The 12,532-nt window shown below is 44.4% G+C and overlaps 1 protein-coding gene across 1 annotated transcript in view; it reads right to left on the reverse strand.

Annotated features, from left to right (window-relative positions):
• Positions 1 to 12,532, reverse strand: part of VSTM4 (V-set and transmembrane domain containing 4) — a 102,658-nt gene that overhangs the window by 47,798 nt on the left and 42,328 nt on the right. The window contains exon 5 of the mRNA XM_003278169.3: positions 2,770 to 2,803. Within this exon, the coding sequence (XP_003278217.1) occupies positions 2,770 to 2,803 (34 nt within the window). The remainder of the gene's footprint in view (positions 1 to 2,769; positions 2,804 to 12,532) is intronic.

Genomic DNA, 12,532 nt, shown 5'->3' on the forward strand with positions numbered 1-12,532 from the left:
AATTCTCATTCCCCTGTTTCTTTGTGTTACTCGCCTAAATTTTAAAATCTATCTATAGGAATTCTGAGTGTATTGTTTTTGCAAAGTTATTTTAGTGATTGCTTTGGTCATTACAATACACATATGTGACTTTACATGGTCTACTGGCACCAACATTCCATTGCTTTGAAAGGACTTTTGACTTCTATTTAGGTCATTTTGCCTCACTCACTTTTAAGCAGTGTTGTCTTGAGCATCAGACAATTCTATAATTTTTATTTAAATCCTCAAATGTGATTTTTAAAACTCACAACTATTCATGGAAAGAACACTCTACCATATGTACTCCTATTTCTGCTCTTTCCATTATTCCTCCTTCCTTCCTAAGGCTCCAACATTTTTTTCTGTTTCAAGATTGTATTTTAGTCATTAAAGTAGGTCTGCTAGTGGCAACCTCTTTTAGCTTTCCTTCTTCTGAGAATGTCTTTATTTCTCTTTCATTCCTGGAGGACAGTTTTGCTGGATATAAAATTTGGGGTTGGCAGTTCTTTTATTTTGGTATTTAAAAATGTGCCATTTCCTTCTGCCCTTCATGGATTCAGAGCAGAAATGCACTGTCATTCAACTTTGTTTTCTGTTCAATTATCATGTGTTTTCAAGTGGATTTTATTGAGATTATTATGCCTGGCATTCACTCAGTTTCTTAAACCTATAGGGCTTTGTCTTTTGCCAAATTTGGGAAGTTTTCAGCCATTATTTCTTCTAATACTGTTTTAGATCTACTCTGTTTATCCTCTCCTTCTGGAACTCTGATGATAGAATGTTGGATCTTTTGTCCTGTAGGTCCTTGAAGTCTGTTCATTTTTTGTTTGTTTTTAGTCTATTTTCTCTCTGTTGTTCAGATTTGTTTTTAGTCTATTTTCTCTCTGTTGTTCAGATTAGATAAATTCTATTGCTCTGTCCTCCACTTCATAAACTATCCACTGACATCTCCACTCTCCTATCAAGCCCAAATGGTGAGTTTTTCATTTCTGTTTTTGTACTTTTTAGTTCTATAATTTCCTTATGTTTGTTTTTTTCTTTATTGGCTGAGTTTTTTTATTTTGTCAGCTGTTTTAAGATAATTTGAATTGATCATTGAATCTTTTTTTTTTTTAATAAAAACTGCTTTAAGGCTGCAGGTGGTGCCTCATGCCTGCAATCCCTGCACTTTTGGAGGATGAGGTGGGTGGATCACCTGAGGTCACAAGTTTGAGACCAACCTAGACAACATGGTGAAACCCCATCTTTACTAAACATACAAAAAAATATCTGGGCATGGTGGTGGGTGCCTGTAATCCCAGCTACTTGAGAGGCTAAGGCAGGAGAATCATTTGAATCTAGGAGGGTTGCAGTGAGCCAAGATCATGCTATTGCACTCCAGCCTGGGCAACAAGAGTGAAACTCCATCTCATAAAAAGAAAAAAATTGCTTTAAAATTTTTGTCAGATAATTTCAACACCTGATTCATCTCAGTGTTGATCCGATCTATTATCTCTTCTCATTCAAGTTGTGATTTTTGTGGTTTTTAAAATGATGGGTGGTTTTTTTTATAGTAGCTTGTCACAAGGTCCCAGGTCCTATTTAAATCTCATATTTTTGTAGGCAGTCACCCAGGTTTATCGTGTAATCTTGGTCTGCTTCTATGGGCTATAGTTCCAATGGTATTTTCATTTTCAGAGCCTTTACAGTATTATTTTGGTCTGTTTGGTTTATATGGTGCCACTGGGCCCTGCTGGTGCTGCCAGAGGGGACAGAGAGAGTTTCCTCAGATTTGGAAGCTGGATGTTTTTCAGTAGGGGAGAGAAGCCTCACACCCATGGAGATGAAGAAGCTTCCTTGCTGGGCCACTTTTGTGCCTAGGTGCCTCTTGCTGGTTGAGGAAAGGAGTCTTAGCCTGGAAGAAAAAGTGAGCTCTTCCTCTGGTGCTCATTGTGGGAGGAGCCCCTGATCCATCCTCTTTGCAGCTGATGCTAGGCTCACTTGAGGTTTTCAGGGGAACTCCCCTTTGATCCAGGGGAGGAATGAGCTTACCTGAATGTTTTCTGTTGCTAGATTGGAGTAGGAAAAAAGCAAGTCTGGGTGACCTTCTGCTGTTGGATGGGAAAACATAAGATGTCTCGCAGTTGTGTTACTCCTCCAGTCCTGGGATTCCAAACCAGTTTACCTTCTTTTCACCACCTTTCAAAGTCTTCATTTGGTTGTCTCTTATGTTATTTCCAAGGTTTAAAGATTTACTCAGCAGGGAAGAGAAGAAAGAAATTGACCTATGCCATCTTGTCTGGATCAGAAGTCCCAAATTTTTAAACACTTTGAATTAGCAGTATCTCTTATAACTATTATGTTACCTATAAGATGTGTCTCACCAGCTAAAAGCAGGGCATACAGTAAGTCAGCATTGGTGAAGAGAATTAGGGGTGTTTGTGGTCAAAATGTATCAACGTGGTTCAGACCATTGTGAGCCCCTTCCTAAACTGGGGAGCAGCTCTGCAGGACCATACACCAAGCCTCCTCCAGCAAGCCTGCTGGGCCAGCAAAAGCTGCATGCTCTCTGGATCCCTGAGGGTGAAAACCAGACTGTAGACCTTGGAAACATGCAAATGCATGCAGGATACACATTTGCAGCCATATTTGTGGACAAATATGCAGACCTTTAGGTAAAACTACAAATTTAATCAATTTATTGGTAATATCAAAAGAAAGTTAAATGGCAAAGAGTTTCATTTGAAAAAAGGAAGAAAATATTCTTACCTGTTCTGAGGGCATTTCACCAAATAATGTCTCACTGTGAAAGGAAAAATAATAGAAGATGGTAAACCAATGCTACTTCAGATATATATGCTCCAGGAATTACCAGGAAATGCAGGGAGCCAGGTGTTGCTCGGGTATTGGTGCTATACCACCAAACACTCAAGACTTGCATACTTCTGTTTGGAAGAGCACAGCAGAGCCATCACATGGACACCACAGTGACTGGATATGTCCCAGCCAGGGATCTAGCCAGGCAATAAGTCATACACCCCAGACTTCCTGGGTATTCATTTTGGGCCAAGGCAGGTTAAGTTGGGATCCTGAAGTAATAGAGTCACCCAACCTCTAAGCTCTGCCTGAGTCATAAGCCCTCTTGAGGCCAGATGGAATAACCTGTCCATTTTGAAGCTCCTCATTGAAAAATGAGTTTGAATTCTCTTATTAATCCTCTTCCAGGACTAAAAAGAGGCCCTCAGGAAAACAGTCTTGAACCAAAACCTCCTTCTACAGGAAAACCAAATAATTCTGGCTGCAGAGGAAAAGTAAGAATACCTAGGCACATAATCCAGCAAGTGTCCACTCTGAGGTTCACAGCTGAATTTACTTCAAATAGAGGTAAAGCTGAAACAACCAGGGGGACCCTTGAATTGTGTGGTAGATTGTTACATCAGTGGACCCAGTGAATCACACCTCCTTGTATATGTCCACACCCATGTGTACCCCCTCCCAAACTGACTCTGGGCTTGGCCACATGAACTTGCTTTGGTCAAGAGAACATTAGCCAATGTGTCACAAGAAGAGGTGTGTAAAAGACACCTGTGCTATGGGGTTTGCCCTCTCTTGTTGCAGGGAATTCTTCTGTCACCACATGAGGAAGCCTGGCTAGCCTACTGGAAGATGAGACTACATGGAGCAGACACAAGCTGTCCCAGCCAAGGCCCCAAACAACCAGGTCCCAGGTAATGCACCAAGAGACTGCAGCTGCATGAGTGACTCCAGCTGAGACCAGCAGAAGAAATGGTCAGCTAAGCTCAGCCCAAATTGGCAACCTGTGGAATTGAGAGCAAATAATAGTTGCTTTAAGCTATTACATATGGGGTGATCTGTTATGCAGCTTCCAAAGTAAGGTAAGAGAATATCAGCTTCAAATGGAACTGTACAGGTTAATCTGGTTCAGCCTCCTATTAATACCTAACTCTTTCTGTATTCCATTTACTGAGCACCTACTATATACTAGATAATCTATAGAGGCAACAATAATAACAACCATAGTTAGTAGTTATCAAACATTTCATGTGTCCCTGGCACTATTCTAAGCTTATTAGATGGATCAGTGGTCTTCAGTCTAGGGTCTGGATACCCCTGGGTACTCTTTGGAAAAACAGTTTTAAGGAATCACCTTAACATCCTCACCTCCCATGGTATTCTTTCCTAAGAATGTATTCTCTTAGAACATGCCTGAGGTCTGGCCGTGTTCATTTCCCTTCCCCCTTTTTAACATCACCCTTTTCTATTCATAAAATCAAAGCACACCATCCTGGAGACCTGTCCCAGATTGAAACGTAAATGGGGCATCAAACAAGAATTGATGTAAAATACTAATATCTGTGTCAATAAAGCAAATTATTAACTAGGAAACTAAAGCTTTCACGAGGGGGAGATGTTTCTAATACTTTGCCTTCAACAAGGATTGAATAATGACCTAATCCAGTTGTCATCTGGTAGAGTATTAAAAATCGTTTTGGATGATAAATCGTGATGTGACTTTTGATATACACCTTGGAAGTAGTTCTAAAAGTTGAGGAGTATAAGAAAATTTCATTCATTCATTCACACTCTCTTTATATTGAAGTATTTCAGAGCTAACATCTATTAACAAAATTGACAGTAAATTTTATCCCTAAAAAATTCATACAAGTGTATATGAAGTAAAAATAAAAGTCAATTTCAATAAAAATGCATTCCCAATAAATTTTGCTTCTTATGGCTATTATGTATCTAAATTTATGATATGTTTGTGTCATTTTGATTAATCTTATGCTAATTTTCCAAAGTTTACTAATTGTGCAATATTGATAAGTCAATCTAAAAAATATTTTAACACTTATGAAATGAGGAAATTAAAAAATTATTAATTTAAATTTGTACACACATATTATCTTACAGATAAGTATAATAGGGTAATCAATAAAGAACCTTCAAAACAAAACATGTATTACAGTAGGATGAAATTTCTTGGGGAAGTGTATTGAAGATAAAATTCAAGGAGAAGAAGAAACAATACAAAATTTCTAACAGTTAAAGCTTGTTTGGGTAGGTATTTATTTCTCATGATGGCTTTAAATAAATGAAGACAGTCATTAAATTCAAGACACTTAGATGTGAAAGAAAGATGGATCTAATCATTTCATTTTTAAGATGTCAAAGATGGAAATTACATCTTTTGCAACAGTTTACATTTATGATGAAAAAGTTTAGATGTCAACAAAAAAATGATTGAGTGCATAGTTTTTGAAATTATTTTAGGAACTATGCAAGCAAAAAAGTTTGAAGACCACAACTTTGTATTCTAACTTAATCTTCACAGTAGCCTTGTCATTACTTTTATCTTACAGCGGAGGACACTGAAGCACAGAGAGGTTAATAAACTTGTCCAAAGTCACTCAGGTGATGTTACGGGCTGCATTATGTCTCCTCCACTGAGCCTAACTGAAGCCTAATCCCCAGTACTTCAGAATGTGACTGTATTTGGAGATAGGGTCTTTAAAGAGGTAATTAAGTTAAAATGAGGCCATTAGGCTGGGCCCTTATCTAATTTGATTAGTGTCCTTAAAAGTGAAGGAGATTGCAACAAAGACAGGCCCAGAGGGAAGACCATGTGAAGACACGGGGAGAGCAGCGGTCCCTAAAGCCCAGGAGAGAGGTTTCAGGGGAAATGAATCCTGCTGACACCTTGATCTCAAGACTTCTGGCCTTCAAAACTGTGAGATAGTAAATTTCTGTTGTTAAACCCACACAGTATGTGGTACTTTGCTGTGGCGGCCTCAGCAACCTAATACACCTGGGAAGTGCCAAAGTTGGGCAGCTTGGCTCCAGAGCCCTCTTGTAACTACAGTCATCCCTCATATCTTTGGGGCATTGATTCCAGAACCTCCCAAGCATACCGAAATCTGAAGATGCTCAAGACCCTTATATATAATGGAGTAGTATTTCCATATAACCTACTCACATCCTCCTGTATACTTTTAATCATCTCTAGATTACTTGTAATACATAACACAAGGTAAATGCTATGTAAACCATTGTTATACTGTCTTTTTCATCAGTATGATTTGTATTGTTATTTTTAATTGTTTTTTAATCAAATATTTTTTATCTGAGTTTAGTTGAATCCTCAGTGCAGAACCTGTGGATAGGGAGGACCGACTGTACTCTGCACCATTCTCAGAGACACTGGGCAGCTGGTGTCAGGGGTCCTGCAGGTGGGGAAATAGAGTCTCACAGAAGAAATGGCCAGACCACTGTGCCACAGCTGGAGCCAAGCAGAGATGGGACTAGGACCCAATATAATCCCATGAGCTGACCGGTGTTTTGGCAAGTCCAGTGCTTGGGGTAGCAAGGTGAGCAGCCTGGAGATCAGGAATGCAGGGAACAGTAGAGCAGCTGCAGCGTTTCCCGGAGGCAGGGAGCTGACTAAGAAGGGCCAGGAGCCCGATGAGGCCAGACAGTGCCAGGGTACAGGAGACGCACCCCTGCCAGCGCTTGCTGAGGCACCGTTCTGAGGTCTTGGTGGCGTGTAGGTGGGGTTGATGGTCCCATTAAGAGGGACTGCCCACAGGACCAAAAGTGATTCTGGACATCAAAGATGAGGTTTACAGGCACCTGAGAAATAGACTTCACAGAGAGTCACCCTTAAATATGCATAGCATAATTAGTGCTATTAATACTTACTGAAGTGTGCCAACCCAGCTTAGCCTCCCCAAGAAGCAGAAATCCTAAGAAAAAGATTCAAGTGTCGAGAGTTTATGTGGGAGGCAATCCTAGGAAACCTACTGGAAAGTACGGGAGACCAAGAAGAGAATCAGCCAATAAAGGGTACATAATGGAGCCAATACACCCCGTGGGCTGTGGCCTGGCACCAGGCACTTGACCTAGAAGCAACCGTCCTGCACAGAGGTGAACATTCAGGACGTGTTTTCAAATGGTGATTTTAGGATCTTTAGGATTTTGAAGACTCTAAAAGGAAGGCTTATTTTTGCAACCTTTCCTGATAAGAAGAAGCAGGCCCTGGGCCACTCCCTACCACCCCCACCCTTTCTTCTTCTTTTCAGCTGAGACCATGCTACTCACACTCTCGCCCCATGGCAAACCTCCCAGATGGCATGTCCAGCCTGAAGGCTCTGTCTTCCCCATCTAGACCTGTCCCTGACACCACTGTCACCCCAAGCTGGGTGACTTGAGGTAGAGGCAGCCTTACTCCCATCTTATCAGGCCCTGTAGCAGTGTCGGGACCTCCAAGGCATGGTTGATATCTACCCACCTTACCCCTATGCCCTGGCCACGTCTTCTGACCTCCAGGCTTTGCACAGGCCCTGCAATAGGACCCATGGATGTTTCTGCTTTATCCATCAAGTGTCTGCACTCGAGACAAGGACTGTGGCAACCCTGGCATTGCAAGGGGTCACAGTACTTCATGCACAGTAAGCACCCAGGAGCATTTTCAGAGTGAAGGACCACAGTACTCTCCCCATCTCCTGCAGCCCAGCACAGGCTGGGAGTCCTGCAGCCTGAGAAAGCACCTCCCTCATTCAGGGTTCAACCCACAGCCCCTGCCTGCATTTCCCCAGTGGGAGAGAAAGGACCAGGGTGCACCTCTTACTACACACAGCCCTGTTTCCACCATGTCAGGCTCCAGAGCCCAGCACCCTCCAGGAATCGGTCCTGCCTGGACGACCTTCCAGGCCTACAGTTATAAGGACAGGACCACCTCTATCACCAACTGGGAAGCTGAGAAGGAGAAGCAAGTCCTCCACTTCCTGCCCCTTTGGCACAAAAAGCCACTTAGAGGCCACATTTCTTACATGCAAAGGACCAGCATGCACAGCTGTCTGTCCAGGGTCTCATAGTCCCACATGGCAGCCATGAGCCCCAGGTGGCTATCAAGACCCAAAATGTGATGAATCCAAAATGAGATGTGCTGGAGTGTGAGATCACACCGGATGATGAAGCCACACCTTAGCATAAAAAAAGAAATATCACATATCTCATTCATCATCTTTATTTGTCGATACTGTTGGAATGATATTCCGGATACAGTGGGTTAAGTAAAAATATTAAAATTAATTTTACCTGTTTTTTACCTTTCTGAATATGACTACTAAAAAAAAATGGTCAAATCACCTCTATGGCTGACATATTTCTAGGGAGCAGCATGCAAAGGGCCTTCACTTGTCTGAGCAGCTGGGCTGCCAATGGTGAAGGGGCACTCCAGGAAGGATGAGCCCTGCACATGAGAAGGTGCCCCTGCAGCTGCCCATGCCAGGAAGGGCAGTCACTCAGCACAGTGAAAGTACCTCCCACAGCCTCAAAAGGTAAAAGGAACCTTCATTCCAATGTTAGAGAAGAGTCAGGGGTTCAGAAGACCCACTTTATAAATAAGGGAGCTTGAATCTAGGCTCCAAGTCCAGTGTTCCAGGGAGGCTAACTAACCCCCACAAAGGAAAAATAGGTGCGCAGGGGGCCTGACGAGAAAGCCAGCTTAGCCTCCTGGCACCCACTGAAGAACCAGAGAGATCTCACTCCAGCTGTCCAGTTATCTGACTCCAGATGAATCAGTCCTTCCTCCTCTCAAAGGCCCCAGGCCATCCTCCGCTCCTCATCCACAGCCACCCCATTCTGTGCTTGGGAGGGCTCCTCCCCACCCAAGTCTGGCTGTGGGTGGGAGGCAACCTCCAGCTCCCTTTTCTTGCATCTCTGGAAGGAACAGCCACAGGCCCTTAGCCTCATCCTCATGGAGAAGCAGAGTGTGCCTGGGACAGGGGAGGTATGGGTGCTTAACAAGCCTTGGGAGGTTCTGTTTCCAGTTCTAGCACAATCTGTGCAAACCAAACAGTATCACAGCTCACACTGATGAGTACAGAGAAAGAAGCCAGGCCACTCCTCTTTCCTATCTAGTTCGAGTTTGTGCCTTAAAAACTGCACACTTAAAAGCTCAGACACAGAAGGTTGGATTGTTGGAGCCACTCCAAGGCAGCAGGTAAGGACTAATTCGCGAACAAGCAAAAGCCTTTGGAAACCAGTATGATTGAGGAACCAGCAGAATAATTCCAGGCTGGGCCCTGGGCCACCAGGATTGGTGTTTTCCAGGGTGACTCAGTGCTGTCAAGGCCATGGGATGAGGTGCCTGGCACTGCAGGCACAACAAAGAGCAAGGACGGAGACTTGAGGCTCAGGAGGGAAGGGGAAACATGTTTGTGCTTGGCAAGCAACATATGTGTGCAATCAACTCCAGCTCACGTGAATGTTGAGTGCCCTTAGAGGCAAAGCAGTGCCAGGCTTGGGGTGAGGGCAGAGAAGCAGCAACACTGAGAGTGAAGAGGGGCTGGCCTGTGGCCTCCTGGCTCTTTGGATGGGTTGTGTTTATCTCAAGGTCCCACTGGGGGTTGCATCCAGAGTGGACCCAGCTACTCTGATGTCCTCTTTCCAGGCAGATGTTGTTGCAGGTGCTGGAGAGCAGGTGCCAGGCTCAGCTCTCCTGTCCACATGTGTGTGAGCAGCCTGCATACCTTGACGCCCTCAGCTCCCGCACATGCAGGAGGGGTTGGGTCTCCTGCATGTGGTCAGGATGAGGGAAGCCCAACAAACATACAACTGCACAGAGAGCCTGGAAACCATCAGCAGAACAAGGGCCTGTATCTTCCTCAAACCAAGCAATGTTCTCAGTAGTGTATAGATGTATTACTAATTTTAATCGAGGTGATGCAGTTTGTTATAGTGCAGTGCATTAAATGACAGAATATGTTATATTTGAAAGTTAAGACTGTTACAGGTTTTAGTGATGTCATTTCTGAGGATCAGTGGGTTCTTTGGACACACATGGCTTGGTCTACAAATGCTTGATTGCTTCCAATGAGAGCCGTGGCCACCTCCAGCTAATCCATAAAAGGAGGAGCATCTTGGGGTGCAGCCTGACATGGGGGTTGTGCCCTGTGCCTGCTGTAGCTCTGGCACCTGCTAGAGCCTAAGACTTTGGAATCACTGTCAGCTCCATGGCCCAAACCCCTTCTAAACCTGCTTGGATGCAAATAGGGCATGCTCCTCAGGAACCAGCTGGTTGCTGGGGTAACAGCTCAGCATCACCAATCCTCAGGCCCCACAGGTGGTCGCAATTATGCCCCAGACACCAGGAATGATTGGGAAGTATCCCTTAATCCTCCTCAAACTTGCTCCTTACTTGCTTGGCCTCCCTTGCTTCCCACTGGGCCTGGCAGTGAGAAGAGACAGCAATAAAGTCTTCTTTGAGTGGTGATTTAAAGATAACCACACACTCCTCACCACTCTTCCTCTTCCCCAAGTCTGGCCTGTCCTCACAACTTGCTGTAATTGATAGAATGTGGGAGAGTGACACAGTGCCAGCGTCCAGTCTAGGCATGTCCTTGGAGCCTGGAGCAAGTTGGGGGGTATGGCTACCTTGCTGTTGACACCACAGGGAGAGAAATGTCACCAGCCCTGCTGACCTATTGGTCTCAGAGGTGGGCCCCAGGGCTGAGAGTGGCACTACCTTGGATCTCCAGTCCTGGTCAACTTCAGGTGGCTGAAGACACACAGATGACTCCAGGTGACACTGCCAGAAGAACCACCCAGTTGAGCCCAGCCCAGTGCAGAATCTTGAACAAATAAATGTTGTGTTAAGCCACTACTTCCTGGGTGATTTGTTACTCAGCAAGAGATACCGTGAACATTTTGGGATTACCAGTGTGTGTTGACAGGAAAGGCAACTATTCTTAGTTATACCTTCAAACCCAGGAAAGAAGTCTTGACCATGTTAAAACAAGGCCGTATTTATCATATCCTTTCTGTCCTATCACATCATTTTTGTTATTAAATTTCATAGAGAAAAAAAGTTAGGAAGAGTCCAGGCCTCATGGATCTACAGATCCATGCAGATCTACCTGCAAATCTACCTGCCAATCTGCTTCTAGAACACCACCTGAGCCTGAGCCACCTTCTTGGGCACCATCTAGGGGAGGGAACACCCTCAAAACCCCTTGCAGTGGTTCCAGGGCTCTGGGAGGACGGCTTCTGCTGTGGCCCTGCAGTGGAAGGCACAGGGCTTAGATTCAGAGGAAGTGGGGTATGGGTCCTGAACAATATCTGGGCAATTCGCCACTGCTCTGCATGTCCCCACCTGCAGGGCTTGATGTGACCACTTACACCCCAGACCAGAGCATGGCAGAAGCAGACTCACTCACAGACAGTGTCCCATTTGCACCATAACTCCCTCTGCTGAGCCTGTCCCAGGGGGTCCCAGAGGCCTTGTTTCCTCCAATTCAATGGACCTGGGAATAATCAGCTCAAAACCCACAGTTTCTAGGGGGGAAAATCCTGCCCTTCCCCCAACCACAGGACAACTTGGAATGCTCAGGGGATGTTTCTGATTATAGCATTGATTGGGGACAATCCTTGACTACTGATAGGCCGTGACAGGGAAGCTTGACATCTGTGATATATAGGAAAGTCCACAAATGAAGATTTCTCCTATAGACTTTGAGTAACCCTCTTGACATTCATGTAGAAAAGAGGAAACCTGTTCATAAGAGCCTGGAAGCTAAGCCCAATTTACGTAGAAACACAAGGTATGTATTTTCTCCATGCTAACACACAATGAATGTTTAAAGGGTGTGTAAATTGGCTGAAGAGTGTCTTTTTTCATTAAAAACCCTACCAACAGTTGGGATGTTAGGAATCCCATCACCATGGGCAGTGCCTCTCCTGGATATTACAGCCCATCTGTGTCCGTCTATACTGATCCCTGTCCCCTGCATGTTGAGTCTTCGCAAACACAAACAGGTGCTTATCTAGCGTTTATTTCAAGTGTCAAATATAAAGGATTATTACCTTCTCTGAAATTCACACTGATTCAAAGAAGAGGTGTAATACTAGAATTTGTCTCAGTGTGTTATAAATTACTTTCCTCTGATTTCTCCTTTAATTATAAAGCATTAAGTTGATTTGAGGGGATACAGATAGTATAGCTCATCTAGGAATTTCATTTTAAAATAGTAGAGATCATTCCAAAATACTTGTTGTAAAAGCAGGATGCTTGATGGGATAGAGGCAAGAAGAACAGCTCTAAGGCCTTGCTACCCCAAGCATGGCCTCACACCAGCAGCAGAGCTGGCTGGAAATGCAGGATTGCAGGCCTGCCCCAGACATCCTGAATCAGAATCTGCATTTGAGCAGGTTCCCAGATGAACGGTCTGCTCCTGAAGTTTTGGGGAGGGCTGTTCTAAGACTCCTGGCCCCAGCTGAAGGAGACTACCCAGGCCCATCACGCACGGTCCTCCTTCCTTGGCCCCACAGTGAGTTGAAAGATGCCTGGCTCCTGGAGGTGCATGGGGCAAGACCTGCCCTGCCAAGGCTACTGGACCTGCCAATGGGAGTTGCACTCCACCAAAACCAAACTACTGGGAGCTGCAGGCACTAGCTAGACTTGTCTTGGAAGAGCCTCAGCAACAACTGCCATGGAGGGCTAAAGAAAAAT

This window comes from Nomascus leucogenys, chromosome 18, assembly GCF_006542625.1.
Source record: "Nomascus leucogenys isolate Asia chromosome 18, Asia_NLE_v1, whole genome shotgun sequence".
Classification (NCBI taxonomy): domain Eukaryota; kingdom Metazoa; phylum Chordata; class Mammalia; order Primates; family Hylobatidae; genus Nomascus; species Nomascus leucogenys.